Source organism: Chelonus insularis, unplaced genomic scaffold (assembly GCF_013357705.1).
Source record: "Chelonus insularis isolate UGA/USDA-ARS -01 unplaced genomic scaffold, ASM1335770v1 contig_85_pilon, whole genome shotgun sequence".
Lineage (NCBI taxonomy): Eukaryota > Metazoa > Arthropoda > Insecta > Hymenoptera > Braconidae > Chelonus > Chelonus insularis.
In genome coordinates this window covers 553,794-575,512 of record NW_023276773.1, presented here as the reverse complement: position 1 = coordinate 575,512, position 21,719 = coordinate 553,794, and the positions used below count along the sequence as shown (strand labels likewise).

The following is a 21,719-nucleotide window of genomic DNA, read 5'->3' as shown; positions in this document are numbered from 1 at the left end:
AATAAATACATATTGATTAAAATAATAATACAAATAACCATTGCTTGATGTGATGATTATTTTTATTATTATATCATTATATATTATTATATGATGAAAAATAAATTTTTTTTTCAACATTTATTGTACTTTGATGTTTTATTCTTGATTTAAATTTTTTTTAAATATTTTTTTTTTTTTTTATATTTAATATAGAAAATAAATTTAATACTCAAATTTACTAAATCTCATGATTATTTTGTTTTTAAAGTTATTTTATTATAAAGCCCTATTTTTTTTCTAGGTTAGGTCAACTTTAACGGTTAGACAATAAACAAAATGTCGAATACTCACTTTAAAATATATGATTTGATTAATTTTAATATAATAATTATTCATTAAATTAATTGTTCAGCTCAATCAATTTATTTTTTCTTTGAGGTTAGAAAAGATTTTACTTGAAAGTAATAAATAAATTGGATCCAATAAAAAAAAGTAATCATTAACTAAAGCTTTAGATAATTCTATCTAAGATAAGACAGATAACTCTAGATAATTCTATCTAAAAAAAAGTATCTCTTGTTTGCAATAAATTTTTTTCCTGTAGAAATATTTTATAAATAATTAATGAAAAAAGAGGGAGGAAAAGGGCGATTAGTTCACATGGTGTAATATAACACCATTGACGAACGTCTATCTGAAATAATGTATAAAGTAGTTTGTAGTTTGTAATTGTAAGGCTGTTTACATTATTAGATATAGATTGGATGGCACGTGGCGACAGTGGTTGAGTGGTTGGTTGTAATCATGGTAAGTTACAATCGCCACGTGGCTTACTAAAATGCACAATATAATGTGTATATGTAGTAAAACAATGGTATAAAGAACAATTTATCGTACCAACATCTGAAAATATTTAATCTCTCATAAGTAAAATTAGATGCAACACTAGAACATGGAGGACAATTCGAGGGATTATAAAAGAATGACATTGGAGATTAATGATACACATCTGAGTAATAGTATAATTTAAAATAATACAAGAATATATAAATATTCCATTAATTGTTTTTTTTTTATCATCACAATCGTATGAAATAAAGCTGTAAAATTTAACTTGATTCATCTGTTACTTGAATTTTTATCAATATTTTTAGAGAAATAAATCATTATATTCCTTTGATAAAATACAATTAAAATAATTATCCTGCAAAAACTTTTCCAAATTATTAGATAATAATTAAAACAATAATTTTGCTCCCAGCGTGATAATTAGCGTTACACAATAGATACATTATCCAACGATGTTTACTGAGTTTAGATAAATTTAGATAAAAATATGCATCACATATAAGATATCTATAATCAGTGCTTTTTCCGGCCTCTATGTTTCCTTCTCTTCTTAGTTGGTGTATTAGCGATACCTTGACGGAAGCTTCTCGTGTATTCTGCTCGCTGTTCATCAGTCAATGATGAATCCATGAAACTCGATAGATTGATTGTAAGTGCTTTAAAAGCTACAAATCCTCCATATTTAGGGTGACCACGGTAGATAAGACCAAGACCATCGAGTGCTAGAGGACTAGCAGGAACCGTAGATCTAGAGTCTAGGAAAGGAAGCGTGCTCTGACCAGCATCACTCCAGATGGAAGATTGTTGAAACTTGATGAAGCGATTCGACGCAAGACTAGGAGAATTCTGTACGGTTTCATATTTATACGTCTTACTACCTATTTTGATTTCTTCTCTGAAAGAAAGACGAATGATTGAAATTCAACTAAAAATTAGTTCCGATCAGGATCAAAACTTCGGAATCAGTCAGATCTGAGTTTCTAATTTCCCAGTGGGAAGTTATTGTAATAGGTTTAATAATATTAATCCCAAATTTTGTATATGAAAAGAATTTACTAACCTTTTTTCAGAATATGCGGGTGGTGGTTTAGGCTGAGTTTGAGCTGTGATCCACTTTGATGGATTGTCATTAGTAGGGTTTAATTTACCATTAGCATAATCAAATGGTGTGACACGAACTTCTAATTGAAGTGGACTTAATGATTTACTTTCACGTTTTCCATTTTTCATCTGTACTGCATGACTTAACTTGACTCCTGTTAGGACGTAATTCGGTCCACCTGATATTGTATCAAGATTCAATACTTTCCGATTATGTTTAATATACGCATAATCGACATCCTCGTCTCCGGTAAAAACATAATTGGTAGTGGATGTTATCCAGAAGCCTCCATTTTGAGTATTCGATAGATACGAGAACTTTTCAAGAGGAACCCAAGATGATTGATTTCTATCTACTTGACCAGTTGGTAACAAAGGTGATTCTTCTATTTGGATATGAATTACATTATTATCGAGGACAAACTTTACGTCGGAGACAACTCTAGAATCATCAACAACTATGTCATTTACTCCTTAAAAAATAATTTGATGTTATTAATTAATAGGAACATACTTGTTTTCATAAATGTTGGTCTGTTGACGACGTAAACTAAAAGTTCTAATGGCTTTAGAGGCACCCCGAATTTCCTCACACTTACAAATACACATATCACAGTTATACAATCCTGAACCCTTGTCACTTAGACTTTGCAGTTTCGATCCTGAACAATTTGTCTTCTGTCCATACCATCCATTCGCATAGGAGTGCACCCATTCATAGCGTTTCGCAGTATCACCTGTCTGTCAAGTAATATGAATTAATCAATAACTTTGTTAATAATATCACTAGATATACTGATTATTATTAATTTACTTACATACTCGCAAATATCAACATTACCACCGATCCACTCACACTGGTAAAGGTGTCCATTGCAAGGAGTTGCTGGACACCAACGAGAATTACCAAAGGAATAGCAAAGATTATATGACCATTTATCAATTTCCGGACAAGTTCTCGAGCAAGAACCATCAAAAGCTTGAATTTCATTCATTACGAAAGCCGTGAAGAGCCCCTCAAATTCGATGTACGTATTTTCTATCAAATGTAGAATGCCATTTTGTGTGATTAAACATTTTTTTTTCTTTTAGGTTTTATTACAAAGTATCAAAGATACTCACTATCGGTCAGTTTGTTAGGATCGCAGCGATATATGTCTCTCGCAGCTTTAGCTACGTTCTTCTGGAACTCTATCAAGTACTGGTCCGTTCTCATAATAAATCCACTCTGTGCACGTTTGGTTTCGCCAGTTGACTTGACTGAAGGACAGAGTTATCATCATTATAATGTCCCATTGTTAAAACAAGTGTTATTAAATAAGTAATGACTATTTACCGTTTTCGTATTCATTTTTCAATCTGTAAGCATATGCAGTCATAAAAAAAGCTCTCATTTCAGTAATTGATATCAAATTGTAGATCTGGAACAGCTGATTTTGGAATGATATCGGAGAATCACACGTCTCCAGAGTAGTCATCATCTAAAATTAGTGATTTATTGTCGTTCGAAGTAATGAAATGGACCAAATTGATTTATACACCTAATACAAGAAAGAATATTAGTCATAAATTGAAGATACCAGCCACTTACCTTCCTTCTCTCGATCATGTTCTCCAGGAGGCCCACACGAGATAGTGCTGTTTTCTTAGGAACAATGATGTTGAAGATTGAACTCAGTATGCTTGGAAGATTTCCGGTCTTGGTAGAAGTAATTTTGTTAATGAACTCCAAGATTGTTTCATTGTTAAAATCCTCTATGTCGTCGGCGTATTCCAGAAATTCGTCGTATGTTTCATCGACTGTGGAGATAAGTTGTTGGAGGTCACGTATATCAGTATTAATATTGTCTTCTAGTGGAAGTCGACTAATAATTGTTGCCAATACATCGTCTAATTTCGTATCTAGATTCTCTATCTGCTCAGTAACATCTTCAATTTTCTTGAACACATCATCTAAAGGATTTGCTTCTGGACTAATTAAGTCTTTAAATGGAACATCTCCATTCACTATGTTAAAAATATCATTTGCAAGTCCTATCATATCCTGAATGTCACTAACGATAGGAATGCTAAAAAGTTTAACCCCATTTGGTATGAAAAATATTATTGAAAATATGTAAATGACTCTCATAATTTAGAGCTAACTTTATTTAATTTAATTTGCTGGAAAGCGGAATGGTTTAATTTTTATTCACCGTATCATTTATAATGAAGCTAACAGCCTTGAGAAGTTGAAGTTTATGCTATCACTCCAATTATCCTGATAAGGTGTATTATTTGATAAGAAATTGATTAAGTATTTAACGTATTGTTCAATACGCTAATTGTCTAGGTGTAAAATTACACCTCATGTAAATAATTTCTCGAGAATCGTTCCTTCGAGTAAATTTTTCTAAACTTAAACTTCATTGAAACCTTTATCAACGTACATCTGTTTACTCTATAAACAATAAATATGATAAGTTTTATTGGAATAACAAAATTCCGATTTTTGTAAATAATAATTCGTACATGCAGAGAAATGTATAGTAAAAATTATCCTGAATTTTATGGTAATTTGGTGACACTGCAGGGTGAGGGTAAAAATTACTAAACTGCATTGTTTTTTTACCCTAAATAAATTTTTACCCTAAAAAATACTGCATGCAATAATAGAAATCTGTAATTTATGCATAATTTTTTTTTTTAACCTCAAAAAATTTGAATTCTATTGTTAGAAACTATTTATAATTATTTATACCAAATGAATAACCTTTAAAAAAGATAATAATGAAAAAAAATTAAATCATTCTAAAAAGTAATGAATTTGATTCTAAGGATTTTAACAGAATTGTTTGGTATTAAAACAAAGTTTTTGAAATAAAAAAAGTAATAATTTCGTAAGATATAGTAATAATTTTGTGTAATTAAAAGTTGTTTAAAAATTGAATAATTTTCATTTTACATGATAAGAAGTGTTTTGAAATGACCCAAAGAATAATTCTTATTCAGTATACAAATTTCATGACAATTCAAATTACTTTACCGGCATTTTTCCTAAAACGACATCTACAGGGTGCTACTTTATCGAATTATCTCCTACCTACGGAAGCCCGTAGAGCTTACCTCTGTTTTTCGGAAAGTGGCGCCACACAGTGACTTCCTTCAACAAAAAGTATAGAAAATAAAGAAACTTGCTCCTTCTCGAGCAACGAGTGATAAGTGTAACCTCAAATTCTCCGTGGGGCTGTTTTTGGTATGATCTCACGTTTTTGTGTACAGTATCCATATATGTAATACTCCTATATTGCTAGTCGGTATAGGGAGGGAGACTTAAGCATTACGGTGCAGCATATATGCGTTTCTCTCACTTATTATACGCTGCAACTTGTGCGCATGATCGTGAATGGAGCGTGCGCATTAGGTAGCATTTCAATTTGTACAAGGAATGAGATAGCATCCTTTGCAAATAGAATAGCGTCATTTTTCATATAAAGTAGCGTCTGTTTCACATGCTACATCCAATTTTTTATATATTTTAATTGACTTCATTAATAATTATAGTATTTAAATATCGAAATTTTTTTTTTATATTTAATTTCAAAGCCATTTCAGAATCAATTCAATGTTAATAATAATTATTATATTTATAAATATTTACGTGTACAAATAAACTCACGTGTAGCCCACGTGTTCGTGAAGTGTGTTCACTAAGAGGTTATTTATATTGTTTTTTTTACCACCAAGTGATTTTAATTATTTGTTTATACAAATAATTAATATATTATTTAAATAATAAGTACCTGTGAGTGTAGTTTTGTGCATAACATTTAAAAAAATGGGCCTGACGTGCTATATATGCCGACGCAAAGCATCAAAAAGTGATCGAATCTCTCTACACAAGTAAGTTTAATTGGGTGTATTTAATTTTTTTATTGTATAATATTATAATATAAATTCGTTGTCGAGACATTTAATTTTACATATTACTTCTAAATAGGTTTCCGAAAAATCCAATACTCAGAAATAAGTGGATTACAGCGTGTAATTTATCCTCCAATGATAATTTAACGTACATTTACATTTGCTCATTACATTTCAATTCTAATGATGTCGATCGAGGAAATCAATTTCAAACAAGATGTACCTTAAGATCAAATGCAGTCCCATCAATTGATATCCCAAATAAAATGTACAACAATGAAAATGCAAATACTTCAAATATAGATGCTTCGTGTAAGAATTCTCTCAGTGATAATATACTAAATATTGGTAGTGAAAATATTGCAAAAAATAATGAGTTTGGAATAGAACATACAAATATAAATAGTGCATTCAATGATATGGCTCTTAATGTCGACACATTTGACAATGTGATTGCTCATGCCAATCAAATTGAAATACTGACTGATAATGATGATAATAAAACAGAGAATGTCCAAGAATCACCATTACCTACAAATATGTCTGGTGATGAAAATAATTGTAAGTATTAATATTATAACCATTTTTACATTTTTGCAAAAAATATTCTTAGTATGTGACGATAATGTTATTTCATCTTTTAGCTCCTCAATTATGTGATGATGTTATAAAACGACGTCGATTGGCTATTGCAAAAGCTACTGCGGCCAGTGAAGTAGATCAGCATTTTGTACAATGTAAATACAATAGAAAAATGATGTAATTGAATGACCTATATTCCGTGATTTATTTATTCAAATAAAATTTCTTTTTTACAGCTGAAAGTATTTATACTACGCCTAAGAGAAGAGTCTTCGAACCAAGATATATTTCTGAGATCAAGACGCCTGATTTTGAATCACCAAGAAGAACTAAAAGAATTCTAAGTTTTGTCCGTGAAGCAGATAAAAAAAAATCAAAAATGATCAAGGCACTTAGGGAGAAAAATCGAAAGTTAGAGAAACGAATATGTTTATTGGAGGAAATAGTTGCACACTTAAAAAAAAAGAATATGGTGACTTGCCCTTAAAAAAAAAGAATATGGTGGCTTGCCCTTCTCCAATTGCCAATTCTCCCTCTACGGTAGTGACGCTTGCGCACAACAGTTCAAATGAAAAGAAAGAGACAGACATATTCATTTTCTGTCTCACTTCATAGGCCATGCGCCCACTTACGGGAACTAGCAATATAGGAGTATTAGATATATGAAGTTTTCCGACCAAACCACTCTTTTCTTGGTTTTATATACTATACTAAAGTAAACATGTCTCATGATTGAAGCACCTCGCACAATTTTCACCAGTCTTTTTACAAAATCGGTAAGTTAAATTATTATCAATAATTCATCTTTAATATTGTACTATTTTATTCTAATTACTAATTTGTATTAATTTTCTAGTTAAATCAAGTAACAATTACCTGATGATGATGAATGTATTGATGCAATTTGGAGTAATTTGAATAATGAAGATTTAAAAACATTCCTTGATGCTGAAAGGTCACCTAATGATAGACAATCCTCTTTACTGACTCGGATAATGTGGAATATAAAAGTATCAATAATTTTTCATTATTGAGATTTTTATTAAATAAATTAATGACATGTTTTTAGATTTTCAGTAAAATATTATGATTCTATTTAATGGATGTCATTAAATAAATAAGTACATAAATAAATGATATTACAAGTAAATTTAATTGGTTGAAGAAGAAATTTTTTTGATATGCTGTTGGAAAGATTATGAGGTATTAAATATTCATTTAAAAATAAACAAACAAATTTATCATGACTTGTTTTATTTATTAAATAACAGAGAGTAATTCATTGAAGGATCCTTTAAATACAGTCTATTTATGTTGCCGTTACCAGAAGAACTGCTTTTTGTTAAATAATAACAGATTGTAATTTACCTTAATGAAAATATATACAAAACAAAAAATTTATTTGTCAGAAAAAAACTCGAGAAAGGTGCTTACAATCTTAACAGTAAGAGAGTTTTGAACAGACTGCTTAAAAATTATATTCAGGGTCTTATTCTAACTTACTATATTTTAAACAAATATGATATGTGGCCTGTAGATGCTTATGTTGATTTGTATTATAATAAAACACATGTTTTATTACTTTTAAAGAAAATTTTAGAGTAGAAATTACGAGATAATTTCTATTGTTCTTCTGGTTTGGATTACATATAAGGAACATCTTTTAGTTTTTAATTGTTTAGATAATTTAAAAATCATTTTTGATACTTAGAAAAACAAAGTACGTTAAAAAACATGTGGAAAAGTAGAAATACATTGTGGTAAAAATTAAAAAATACACTAATTTTAATAAAATTAAAAATAAAATAATTTTAATTGAATGAAAAATTTTCATGTCATGTTACTGAATGAACAACTAACACACCAATGGTGAAAAAATACTAGAAATACTACCTCAAGCCGACAACGTAAAAAATTATTTTATTTTTATTTTTATTTCGAAAATTTTAAAATAAAATCAACCAATCAGCGCACGAATAAAATGGCTACACTTTTTTGATTGGTCGATTTAATTTTATATTCTTAAATTATTGTTTTTTATTATTTATTACGGTAATTTAAAATTTTCTTTTGTTATTATCATTATTAAATTGTAATCTCCGTGATTATATAGAAAAAAATATTATAAATATGTTACTATGTTCACATGAACGGTTTTTGTAATTGTATCTCTTTGCCTAACAGTAAGTCCTGAGTTTTAATAGATAAAAAAAGAGAAACAAATTTCTCTTTATTACCTATTGGAATAGTTAAAAAATGACAATTATAAAAATATATACTGGAATATAGAATATAGTAAAATACATTTAACAAATTAAACAATAAAATATTATTATACAATAAATAAAATGTAGTATGTAATTTTAAATTATTAATTACTTGATGGCTTCATAGCTTCGATGAAAATTTTTACCTCATCACTATTTAAATAACTTAATATCAAATCGATACATTGGTTAGATAATCGTCGATTAATTTTTGACTTGAAATATTCTCTAGCAGATATCCTTGGTATAAATGGTTGGTAAAGAAGGCTTGCATCTCGAAGACGGTTCTTGATAATGTCTATATATAATGGAAATTGTTCATCATAAGCTCCCATTTTTAGATGTTTGATTTTATCATTTTCAAAAACAGCACATATCATATTAATATTTCCTTCAAATAAATCATAAAAAGTAAAATGATTTACACCAATCTTTGTATTTTTCATTTTTTGAATTTCTTCCTCACATTGAGCTTTTAAATCTCCAATGGAAACCCCATCATAAGAATGTTCGTTATCATCAATTACTTCACTGAACTCAGGATCAACATTGAGTTGAAGAATATTTTTTACTAAATACTTTCTATTATCGATGATTACATAACTATCAAAATTATACTCCACATTTGAATTATAATTCTTCAACTTTATTCCAATAGTCTTCAATTTGATTCCTTGATTTAATAAATTTCTAATTATTGTTACCTGTAATTTGTTTTTGACACAATTATTAGGACCTAAATTAATTTCAATTGCATATTGAAGTGGAGTTCGATTTTGTTTATCCAAAACATCAATATTAGCACCATATTTTATTAATAATTCTACTGCTTGATAAATCATATTAAAGAAATGCAATAATTCAAACGCCTGTTTAATAGCAAAATGAAGAGGAGTAAAATTTTCTAAATCAATATGATTAGGATTAGCTTGATGATGCAATAGAGATTGAACTGCGTCTAAATTACCTGTTTCAAGAGCTGTAAAAAGAGGTGTCCTCCCATCTACATCTACAGCTTCAATATCTGCTCCATGTTTCAGCAATAGCATTATTATAGTTATAGTTTCCCCACTCATAGATTTACAAGCAAAATGAAGACAAGTTTGGCCATATTGATCTTTAGCATTTAGATCAGCTTGATGATTGAGTAATATTTTAATGATTGGTATATGTTTATCATAAGTTGCCATCATTAGAGGAGTCAATGAACAACTACTTCTATAGTCAACGTTTGCTTTATGACGTAAAAGTGTTTTAACTATCTTCAATTGATCCTTTGATCTTTGACTACAAGCATTAAGAAGTGGTGTATGGCCAACATTATTTAATACATTAACTGATACATCAAGTTTTAACAAATTTTTTATAAATTCAACGTCCGAACAATGTTTCGTAGCTTTATGAAGTAAAGTATCACCATTTGGACTGACATATTGAATATCAGCATGATGATTTAGAAACAGCTGAGCTATTTTAACATTATTATTTTCTATTGCTTTTAAGACATAATTATTGCCACGAGGCTGAAGTAAAATATTAGCTCCTTTTTCTAAAAGTAGTTCAGCAACGTTACAACTAGCATCCTGCTTATCATAACTAGCAGAAAGACAAAAATGCAATAGGGTTTCTCCATGTGAATTAACATCAGTAACTTTAACACCAAGCTCTAAAAATCTTTTAACAATTTCTATACAACCATTTTTTGCTGCTATACAAGTTAAATTAAATAATTCTGTATTATCTTTTATTTCAGCACCATGTTCTAATAAAATGTTTACTGTTATCGGATCGGAATTGAAAACTGCTATGCATAGACATGTCAGTTCGATCGAATCATCCTCATAATCATTCGATTCAAATAAATCGTTAAATTCAAGTATATGACGATCGAAGATTGGATTATCATCGAATACCTCATTGTCGCTAGGTATTTTTACATTTGTATCTGCTTTGTATTCCATGAGTTTCTCAATAATTTGATGATGTTTGTTCATACAGGAAATAGTCAGTAGATTGAGTCCAGTGTTTGAACTGACCATGTTGACATCAATTCCATGCTCCAAGAGATTAATAACAATTGGTAGATGTCCATTTTCGAATGCTGCATAAATGAAGTCTTCATCATGATAACTGTCTGGGCCGATAATGAAATACCATTTTAACAACAACTCAAGACAGTTTTCATATAGAGAAAAAGTATCCATCACAAATTCTCTAGGAATGTATATATCAGATGGTTTCGAAAATCCACAGTGAGGGAGGATGGCTTCAAGTATCTTTGAATCTCCTTGAAAAAGAGCAACTTTAAAATGTTTAGCTAAATTAACTGATGGTTTATCCTGCAGTCCATGATCGATTATCATCTTCACTATTTGATCATTCTTCTCATTAATCGCCATATTTAGTAACGAATGAAAATCATCGTCAACAAGAGCTCCTCTTTCAATAAGCAATGATGTTATATTCGCTGTATTACTCTGAATTGCTATCTCGAGTGGCGTAAAATTATCATGATTCTTAGCATGAATATTAGCTCCTTTGTCGAGTAGCGTAATTAAAATATTTTCCTCCAAATTAATAACTGCCCAATGAAGAAGACTATTACCTCCAATAACCGTATTAACATCAGCATTGTTCTTTACCAAGTCTTGCAATGCTCCACTGTTTACTCGGTCCCTTGCTTGACTAGAGTTAAATTTACTATTTAGCTCTGAATTCATTATTCTGTCACTATTGAATTGAATATACGTTAAAAGATATTTAGATTTAAAAAGTAATTTTGAATTTAACACACTTGTTCTCTCGATAATACTTTTGCCAAATGTATTTTTTAGGTTACATGTCAATGTGGCATTTGAGTATTGAAGTATCACTCACCAGAGATCATCACTTTTTATTTCTAATCAATCTGGCAAGAATTTTAAATTAGTTCAATAAATTGTTAATTGTCGAATTTTTGATAAACTCTAAATAAATTCAGTTAAACTCTATTTGTATTTATAAGCTTTTGAAAAATAAATTAATCAACCATCTAACCTATTATCGTCTTCATGATGTATGTACATAATTTGTGTTTGCAATCATTTTTCGTTTCGATTATTTCGAAAATAAAGACTGATGTAAAGTCATTTTGTCAAGGTTGTATGAATCATATCATATTTCATGCCATTTTCTTTTTTCTAAATGAAAAAAAATATATACAGTACACCTGAATGTAAAATATTCTTTTAACCTTTACGAATAATTATTATATTGATCATTCGAACATATTTTTATGTTTTTACTAAGTTTCTAAAGCATAATTAATTAGCAAACAACAAAAGGATAATTAATAATTTGAAGGAAAGAAAAAATAAGAATATTATTGTGGCGACACCTACTGGATTCGATGATAACTAAATTGCGACGCTTCTATTGAGAAAAACCGCCATTTGAAAAATTAGTGTCTTGGAGTACGAGAAATGAGTTCGTGTGTGCATCAAAGCCGTTGAAGTGAATTACTTGTATTTAAAAGTGTGCAAACGTTATAAAATTATTGCCAAATACAATAAAATAGTTTAACACAATTAATATCAATGAAATTTTATTTCTAACTTACAAAAATGTTTCAGTCTAAAGTTTCAGTTGATCGTCATCGGGATGAAGTATTCCGAAAAATTCGTGATGAACGTGAGGTAAGGTTATGAGCAGTATGACGCCCTTTTTCTTTATTTTTCATAAATTAATTAACAATTGCATGCCGGTGTTCAATTATTTAGCTTTTATTTATTATTCCTAACCTCCAAAATTCAATATTATCTATTAATTATATGATTTTTTTTTAACTTTGCATCAAAAGTCATTTCCCGCTATCAGACTTGACCCAATGCTATCCTAATAGCATTCCAAGGTCAATCTAATGTCCTAAATAACCTAGCTAACGATAATTAACAAAAAATTGTAAATACAATTATTCTTAAATAATAACATTTTAACTAATAATTTTCTATTTTTCAGCGAAGTCTCAGATGCTATAGCATTGCCAAGCTGTATTTCCAAGTAGAGCAGTATGAATTGGCAAGAAAGTATGTTTCTGAATACTTGAAGATCAAGGAAGATTCTGCTCCAGCACATAAATTATTAGGGCAATCGTATGAAGCACTTGGACAAAAGGAGTTAGCTTTAGAGGAATATAGACAATCACTACAACTTGATGGTCGTCAGGATGATTTGATTCTTAAAGTTTGCGAGCTGCTTGTGGATGAAAGCATCAGTGCAGATTCTTCGAAAATTCAGTACTGGGTGGAAAGAGCTGGTAAGATATCTTATATATATATATATTTAAAACAATCAATAACGATTTATGAATAATATGAAAAATATTTTTGCATTTAATTCACAAATTATTTAACAGTTTTTATTATTTTTATTACAATGATTTATTGAAAAGTTTTTCTTATTAAAAAATAAATGTCAAATTTATTATTATATTGGAGAGAATATTATTAATTATTGATTATGAAAGAGAAAAGTAATGTTGAAAACAACAGAATTGAATTTTAAAAAATAATATTTTTTTCATCAGAGTTTATTATTTTTTTTTTCATAAATAAAATAATTAAAATATTAATAAATAATTATTGAAATAATTTAAAAATTAAATAACTTTGATTTATTTACTTAATATTTTAAAAATAATTTAACATGATTAAAAACATTTTTTTTTTAGTTGAAAAATATCCGGATCATCCAGTTGTCTTCAAATTGAAAGAAAAAATGATTACCAACAATGGATCTGGTGACAATGATCTCGAGGGCTTAATAAACTCTGAAATATCAGTCAGACCAACGGATGTCAATCTTCGTGTTAAATTAATAAAATATTATATTAGTAAACGACGAATTGAAGATGCATACAAACATGCAGTTGAAGTAGAATGTACTTATACTCATCATCAAAGTTTAACTTGGTACGAGTGTGTTTATGATTTACTAACAAAAATGAAGGAATGTAAGAACCTGAAATGGTCATTCTGGGTATTTCTGGTAACAGCTAGTGAAAGATATGCAGCACTTTCACTATCAGAGTATGGAGGAAAAGCTAAAAATGTCCCGGAAGCAATGCAGATTTTATTAAATTTCGATCAAGTTTTATTTGAAGCTAAAAGTAAAATAGATGATGCTCAAGATACAAACCTTGCACTGCAGATGTTTAATCATATGTGGGGGCAGTTCAATTACCATCTTGGTTGTCTATGGCTCAGATTAGCTAAAAAAGAAATCACCACTTGGAGGGAAACAGTTAGATTATGTTGTCCATTATTCCTAACAGCTATTCATTCAACTGTCATTGATCCAGAAGCATCCTGGGGCTTTACTATGAAAGGTCAAGCATCTTTGTGGCATAAAGAAGGTTCTTACCGATGCAGTCAAGCTGGCCATGTACTCACAGAGTATTGTAGAAATCGTTCTCTTAGGTTGATGGATAAAATCAGTGAATGTATGACTGATTCTTGGCGTGAAAAGATCTTTAGAAAGATATTCGCTGGTAGATATAGCGAAAAAATTATCAAGACTTCGTATTTTGTTAATAATACTGCTATAAATCCACCATTGAGACTACTGTCACCAACAGAACTTGAAGAATTTGATAAAGTAGCCAAACAAATTTATCCCGATTCACTTCATCATCTAGTCTGGCTTGGAGTATTAAACAAGAATATGAAGAAAGAAACCGATAAAGAACCTTGCCCTAATGAACACACTACTGTATTCCCTGGACTTCAATATTCTGTTCACAATCTCACAGTTGCTTCTGCTGAAAGCCTTAGTATTCTTGACTTAGATGTGTTTTTAAATTCTACTATTTTATGCTCATTAAAAGACACTAATGATCAAGCAAAAAGTGGACTTTTAAATCCAGATAGAATGCTAATTCTTCCAGCAGACTTGACTGATTCTCTGTGCTCGACTGTTCAAGCTAAATGGTGGTCTTCAGCTTATAAAATTCATAATAAAAGACATGAATTAATTGGAGATATGACTGAACTTCGTATGGAGATACAAAAAGGTCTAGAAATTATTCGTTGTATCAGAACTAATGGTCTTCATTATAATATTTTAATACATTTAGGCAGAATGTTTACTTACAGAGGTAAACATTTACAAGAAGTATCTGAAAATCATCCGAATTCACGTTTTATACTTGACCGTGCTGAACTCTATTGGTCAATGGCAATTCCTCTGATTAAAAGTCTGTTGAAGAAACATCTAGTACGTATGATGCCTGATAGTATTTTTAATTACACTGAAAAAGAGCCTAATCATGCTGAGCTTAGAAAAGCATTGGAAGAAGGACAACTGGTTATTGCTGAGAAACACATTGGAGAAAAGAATTATGAGCATGCTCTAGTATTATTGCAAGAACTTAAAAGTCCAGATGCTTCATTTTATCAAGGTGAAGTGTATGAATTGCTTGCGGAAGAACTTATCCAACCTTATACTGATGATACTATGCCTGCTGGAATCAAGGATCAATACTCTATCATGCTAATCAAAGCTAAAAATTGTTATTACTTGACTTTGGATAGATTACGATGTCCTTCAACAAATCCTGGACATCCATTGAATGCTGAAATTAACACGAAAATAGCCAATGTTGAGGATTTGATTTTTAAAGTCAGTAATGAGAATGAAATTGATGAAAATCATGATGTTTCAGGATTGATGAATCATTCAGTAAGTACGATAAATGTTGTAACACCATTAAAGAAAAATAGAGTGACTCCACGTCGACTTAGTAGTGAAATGAACTCAACAAGACTCAGTCAAGTGGGAGTTCAAGAAGCTAGACCAAGTCCTGAAAGAATAGATGCTCAAATTAGACAGGTGATTTATGATATTCATAACATGAATCATACTGTATTGGATCTGGTTAACAGTTTTAAGACTATGAATGACTCAATAGTGCAAAATTTTATGAAAATCAAAGAAGAATGGAAGAAAGATTTTGCAGAATTTCGACAAGAATTTGTATCGAAACGAAAAGTTGCTTCTCCTAGTAGGAATAATCTTGATGATGAAACTTATATTTATGAAGAAGATTATAATGTTACTCCAGTGACTCCAGCAGCACCTACTATACCAACTCAACATATTCCTGGTGGAATTTTCCCACCAAGGCCATCATATTCATCACTAGTCTATCCAACACCACCACAACATGGTGCTTATTATCAAGGATTACCTTATACTGATTATACTCAACAATCGTTGCAATCATTTTATCCAAATGTTTATCAGATACCGCCGTTGTATCCTAGAGCTAATGAACAAGCACTAGGAGTTCCTAGAATGCAAGAAATGCTTCAACAAGGAATGATTACTTCTAATTTATTTAATTCTAGATCGATGCCAGTGTTTTCGGATTTGGTTTCGCCAAAACAACAACCACAAATGCAAGCTAATATTTCATCACAAAGTTTAGATCTTACTCGAAGTAAGTATTGAGTTGGATATTTTTTTTTCACCTCTTTTGTTTTATTTGGATTTTTGATGACATTCAAATTAAAGAAATATGAAGAGGTTATTTTTCAGTGTCGAAAAAATTTCTTTCATATCATTTCACGTAAATAGCTTATTTTTATTTGGTTTTTTTGTGATAACAATAATTTATTGTTGAATGAAAAAAATTTAATTATTAATTTTAAAATAATTTTTATAAATTTTCTAGACACTGGAGCAACAGTTCCACTAGTACCACCAACAATTCCAGTGGTCAGCATGCCAACAACAACAATAACCGGAATGATGCCAACAACTATTCAACCACCAGTAACAACAACCATCAAGAATACTCTTGTCAATAAATCTCCACCAGTGAATGTAGTGATCACAAGTTCTGATACTCTACCAACAAGTGCACCAAGTGTTCAACCTGTTCTAAGTGTTGTAATTCCACCGCACCATCGTAATGTAAGCTCAACAGGAGGAGCAGGAGTTCCAGTTACCAATATCCAGCCAATTGTCACTACTAGTGCTCCACATAATTATCAGATTTTAATGCCTTCCCAAGCAGCAGTTCCAACTACTGTCAACATTCCATCAATTTTCAATCCAGTAACCAACACAATAGCCTCCAAATCACCAACTGTTGTAGATAAAAATGCTAGTGTTGTATCCAACACATCACACAATAGTTCTATTGATGCTGAAGTTGAACATGATCCAATTCCTGACTTCATGCCGGTGATTCCTCTTCCAGCAGAGGTTAAAGTCACTACTGGAGAAGAAGATGAAGAAGAGCTATTTTGTGCTAGAGCTAAACTCTTCAGGTTTGTTGATAAAGAATGGAAAGAAAGAGGTGTTGGTAATGTTAAATTACTTAAAAATAATGAAGGAAAAGTTAGATTACTAATGAGACGTGATCAAGTATTAAAAATATGTGCCAATCATAATCTAACACCAGATATGGAACTCTCAGCAATGTCAAATAATGATAAAGCTTGGATATGGGCTGCTAATGATTACGCTGATGAAGAAATAAAATTAGAAAAACTTTGTATTAAGTTTAAGCTTGTTGAAGAGGCTCAATCATTTAAGGAACACTTTGATAAGGCAAAGAAATCAGTGCCAGTGGTTGTAAAAGATGCTACAGAATCTAAGAAAGTTGAAAAAACTTCACAAGAAGCTGAAAAACCTGAAGCTAAAGGATCTTTCAAGATGGGTGGATTTTCGTTTTCATCGAAACCAATGGTTCAAACACCACCGTCAACTGATTCTGTACCAAAGAAAGCTGAAGAACCAAGTGCACCATCTCCATTTGCTTCGTTTAGTTTTAATAAAACGGTTGAACCTGTTGGAGCTTCGACACCGTTTAATGCAATTGGTAAAACCACAGCCGATGTGAAATCATCAACAATTGATTCAACAATTACTACAAGTGCATCAACAAATTCTGTCGATTCATCATCAGCTAAACAACCACTTAGACGTCCTTACTCAATATCATCGTCAAGTCCATCTGATACGGAAGCAATTGGTGGTGTTCTTGGTGATAATGATGAAGCTGTGCTCTTCGAAACCACTACAAGTCTCATATCATCAATAGAGGCTTCTCAATGGAAAAATCGTGGCATTGGATCACTAATGTTAATTCTAGATACTAAAACTGGACAACTTCGATTAAAATTCCAACAAAAAGATGCTTCTAAACCACTATTAAATTGTGTTTTACCTAAAAATAATATTTTTAAAGCGGGAAATAAAACTCCAAATGTCATTTGTTGGATTTGGACAGAATCAACAGCTTCTGGAAAAACAGAAAATTATGCTGCATCATTTGCTAATGTTGCTATTGCAACTGATTTTCTTGAAAAAACTACTTCACTACAGAAATTAATGGTGGATAATAAAATACCTTTGGAAAATATCACTAAAAAGCATAAAACCGTATCTGTAGCAACAGGAAATCATCAAGTAGCATCAACAACTACTACTAAACCTTTATCTGAGATGTTTAAACCTGCCCCAGGTTCCTGGGAATGTGGAAGCTGTTATACTAGAAATAATGCTGGAGTGTCAAATTGTGTTGCTTGTACAGCTCCTTCAGCAACAACTTCAAGTACCAATGATCAGCCTTCAACTGGACAGTTATTTAAGCCAGCTAGTGATTTGAGTAAAGCTAAGAGTAATAGCTTTGGCACCTCAACATTTACTTTTGGAATACCGAAAAATTCTACTTCTCAAGATTCAGCACCGACATCAACATTTGTCTTTGGTTCTTCAAAACCCCCAGCAGTATCGCAACCACCATCAACCGATGTAAACAAAGTTCAAACAAAACCTTTCTCAACAACTACATCATCTTCAAGCCTTTTTTCATTTGGATCAGATCAAACAAATACTGGACTTATATTTAAACCATCAACGAAGCAACCTGAATCTACTAAAGAAGGTGAAAAAGTAGATCAATCAAAACAATCAAAAGAATTTGTATTTGGAAATGCCCAAAAAATAGAAAATCCTCCAAGTACATTTAATTTTGGTAATCCTGGTTCACCGCGGATGACCTTTGGCTACCAATGGCCATCTAAATCACCACCAAAAGCACTAGACACTAGTGCTGTTAGTGAAGTTAGCGAAGATGAAGTAGCAGAGAGTGAAGATGTTTATTTCCCTCCTGTGATTCCACTTCCTGATAAAATTGAAGTTAAAACTGGTGAAGAAGATGAAACAGTTCTCTACCAACATCGTGCTAAACTCTTTAGATATGATCCTAACACAAAGGAATGGAAAGAACGTGGTCTTGGTGATATAAAGCTTCTTAAACACCAAGAAACTTCTAAATTAAGATTAGTCATGCGTCGAGAACAAACCTTGAAGCTTTGTCTAAACCATTTTGTGACCAAAGAACTCGAAATATCTCCGAAAGATGACAAATCTTGGGTATGGCATGCTGCTGATTATAGCGATGGTGAAATAGAATATATCCAACTTGCTTGTAGGTTCAAGACTTCAGAGATTGCTGAAGAGTTTAAGAGTGCTGTTGACAATGCAATAGCTAATATTGATGTTGATGCATCAGTGAAGGTTGACAAAACAGAGTCACCTGAAGATCTTCAAGTAGTCTATGAACTAACAGTGAGTCCTGAGGAAAAAGCTGAAGCTTTAAAACTAAAATTACCTGAAAATTTCTACTCTTATAAACAGAAAAAAGATTGTCCGGGTTGTCTAGGATGTCGAGAGCCAGAAGTACCACTTTTTGATGGTCCTAAAGAGTCTAAAACTATTACCACACCATCAGCTAGTATCAAATTAGCACCACCTAAGCTGAATACTTCTTCATTATCAATTACCACAGCATCATCAAATACATCTACAGGTTTTTCAACACTCTTTAAAACCACTACTGCTACTCCTGCCACCACTGCTATCACCACTGCTGCTTTTGCTAGCACATCAACCTCTGAAAATGTCTTTGGTCAAGCAGCTGCCAAACCTTTCTCCTTTGGATCAACGATTTTTGGTGGTCAACCAACGTCTAATAGTTTTAGTTTTTCAACACCAACAACCACGTCCACCAGTACTGATAAAAATTTCATCTTTGGTGGTTCTAATCTTGGAAATTTAACGATTTGCAGCCCTTCAACAACTGTAGATTTTGGTAAAAGTGATGCTTTTACTAAAAATGCTGCTGGATCAGCTATATCTTGGTTTGGTAATGCTCAAAAAACAACTGAAGCATCAAAACCATCAATCTTTGGAGGATCAATGTCAACAAGCAGTACTGCTTCATCATTTAAAAATGAAGGATTTTTAAACACTGATAATATTGCAACATTTTCAAGTTTAGCAGCGAAAGCTGGTGAACCAGTAGAATTTAAAACAGATCCAAACTTTGTATTTGCTGGTGCTGGACAATCGGTATTTGGTTCAGCTAAACCTCCAGTTAAAAATACACCTGATAAAAAGCAAAATGAAGTAAAAACAACAGAGGAAGAAGAAACAGAAGAAAAAGGTGGTGATGATGAAGAGGAATATGATCCTCATTATGAACCAATTATTCCTCTTCCTGATGCTATTGAAGTAAAAACTGGAGAAGAGGATGAAGAAAAAGTCTTTTGTCATAGAGCTAAGCTTTACCGATATGAAGATGAGACTAAGGAGTGGAAAGAACGTGGAGTTGGAGAAATGAAGGTACTATATCATGCTGGACAAGGAACTTACCGGCTTCTTCTACGTAGAGAACAGGTAATTACTAGAACATTCAAGTTATTCTATGCAGCTTTTAATTTTTTTCAGTCTATTTAATTTTGATTTTGAACAAAAAAAGGTCCTTAGACTTTATCCCATCATAGTTTATCTCTGAAATGATCTTCATAATCTTTACTTTTTATCTGAAACTATTCTCCATATATCCTATTGTCTAATTGATTAATAAAATGTTCATTTTCTAGGTCCATAAAATCGTATGCAATTTCTTAATAACTGCAGATCTCGATATGCAAACTTTAACAGCATCAGATCGTAGCTGGATGTGGGCTGGAATGAATTACGTTGACAATGAGCATGTTGCTGAAAAGTTAGCTGTAAAATTCAAGAATCTAACAATAGCAAATGAATTCAAAACTGCAGTAGAGAATGCAAAACTTTATTTAAAGAAAAAGACTGAAACTAATAATGAGACTCAAGATTGGTCAAACTATGAATCAGCTTCATTGACTAATGATCCATCATATGATGATAATGGAGCTGATGAAATAGAAGAAGATGAAAGTAGCTTTATGTTTGATAGACCAGGAGCATTATTTTATCTAGAAGGAGATTCATGGGTCTTTGATAAAAATGGTCAAGCTAGGATAGTTTATGATCATGATTTATTTGGAGCAAGAATTATGTTTGTTACTGATAGCGGTGAAGTGATAAGTCATTGTTTCATCACGACAGAATCTTTATGTCAGGTATGATATGTCTTATAAGATTATTAATTAATTACCTAGGATTGATAATCAGATTTAATAAGATTTAATGAAGTATTTAAAATAATTCTAAAATTTTTATCATTATTTTAAAGTGAAGTTGTTATTAATGTTTGTTTATTTTTTGGTTTTAGCGTGAGAAAAATGAATGTTTATGGACTGCAGTAGATGAAGCTGTTAATCCACCTCGTAAACGGCAACTTAAAGTAACATTTAGCAATGAAGAATATGCTGAAGAGATGTTTACTAATTTTCTAGAAGGAATAGATTGTGCTCGGCATGCTGGAATTAGTGAAACAAATTTTATTTATACAGAAGATCGTGATGAATACAAATAAATAAAAACATAATAAGTGATTTAAAAATAAAATTTTCAAACTATTAAATAGATTATTAGTTATATTCAATGAAAAAAGAATACAATTTAGGGGGGAAAAAAAAATAGTTTTGTTGAATTAAAAAAAAATAATTGTCCTAAATATTAATTTATTTGATTATTTGAATAATATGAAAAAAAGTAAAAGAAAAAAGTCTCTACATTTTTTGTTCTTAAAGAATTTTAATTTTATTCTTTTAT

At 30.9% G+C, this 21,719-nt stretch overlaps 4 protein-coding genes across 5 annotated transcripts; 2 read left to right on the top strand and 2 right to left on the bottom strand.

The window, feature by feature from the left end:
* Positions 1 to 986: 986 nt before the first annotated feature.
* LOC118071509 (uncharacterized) lies at positions 987 to 4,114 on the bottom strand. The gene is made up of 7 exons (XM_035090701.1): positions 3,524 to 4,114; positions 3,269 to 3,413; positions 3,055 to 3,192; positions 2,751 to 2,971; positions 2,447 to 2,673; positions 1,892 to 2,374; positions 987 to 1,726 (listed from the first exon to the last, which is right to left on the bottom strand). Exons 1-7 carry the CDS (start codon positions 4,061 to 4,063, stop codon positions 1,345 to 1,347), a joined length of 2,136 nt encoding a protein of 711 aa, XP_034946592.1. The 5' UTR covers positions 4,064 to 4,114; the 3' UTR covers positions 987 to 1,344.
* Positions 4,115 to 5,415: 1,301 nt separating this feature from the next.
* On the top strand, positions 5,416 to 7,740 carry LOC118071520 (uncharacterized). The gene is made up of 7 exons (XM_035090715.1): positions 5,416 to 5,814; positions 5,912 to 6,396; positions 6,480 to 6,572; positions 6,654 to 7,193; positions 7,274 to 7,427; positions 7,495 to 7,620; positions 7,689 to 7,740. Exons 1-4 carry the CDS (start codon positions 5,750 to 5,752, stop codon positions 6,902 to 6,904), a joined length of 894 nt encoding a protein of 297 aa, XP_034946606.1. The 5' UTR covers positions 5,416 to 5,749; the 3' UTR covers positions 6,905 to 7,193; positions 7,274 to 7,427; positions 7,495 to 7,620; positions 7,689 to 7,740.
* Positions 7,741 to 7,745: 5 nt separating this feature from the next.
* LOC118071516 (putative ankyrin repeat protein RF_0381) lies at positions 7,746 to 11,658 on the bottom strand. Of its 2 annotated transcripts, XM_035090710.1 has the most exons (2): positions 9,652 to 11,657; positions 9,224 to 9,388 (listed from the first exon to the last, which is right to left on the bottom strand). In XM_035090710.1, the coding sequence occupies exons 1-2, from the start codon at positions 11,402 to 11,404 to the stop codon at positions 9,375 to 9,377; spliced, it is 1,767 nt and encodes a 588-aa protein (XP_034946601.1). In that variant the 5' UTR covers positions 11,405 to 11,657; the 3' UTR covers positions 9,224 to 9,374. The 2 variants fall into 2 exon arrangements, with proteins under 2 accessions (XP_034946600.1, XP_034946601.1); XM_035090709.1 differs by having other exon boundaries at positions 7,746 to 11,658.
* Positions 11,659 to 12,122: 464 nt separating this feature from the next.
* Positions 12,123 to 21,562, top strand: LOC118071514 (ranBP2-like and GRIP domain-containing protein 3). The gene is made up of 6 exons (XM_035090707.1): positions 12,123 to 12,358; positions 12,681 to 12,978; positions 13,393 to 16,161; positions 16,396 to 20,414; positions 20,621 to 21,124; positions 21,277 to 21,562. Exons 1-6 carry the CDS (start codon positions 12,287 to 12,289, stop codon positions 21,478 to 21,480), a joined length of 7,866 nt encoding a protein of 2,621 aa, XP_034946598.1. The 5' UTR covers positions 12,123 to 12,286; the 3' UTR covers positions 21,481 to 21,562.
* The last annotated feature ends 157 nt before the right edge of the window (positions 21,563 to 21,719 follow it).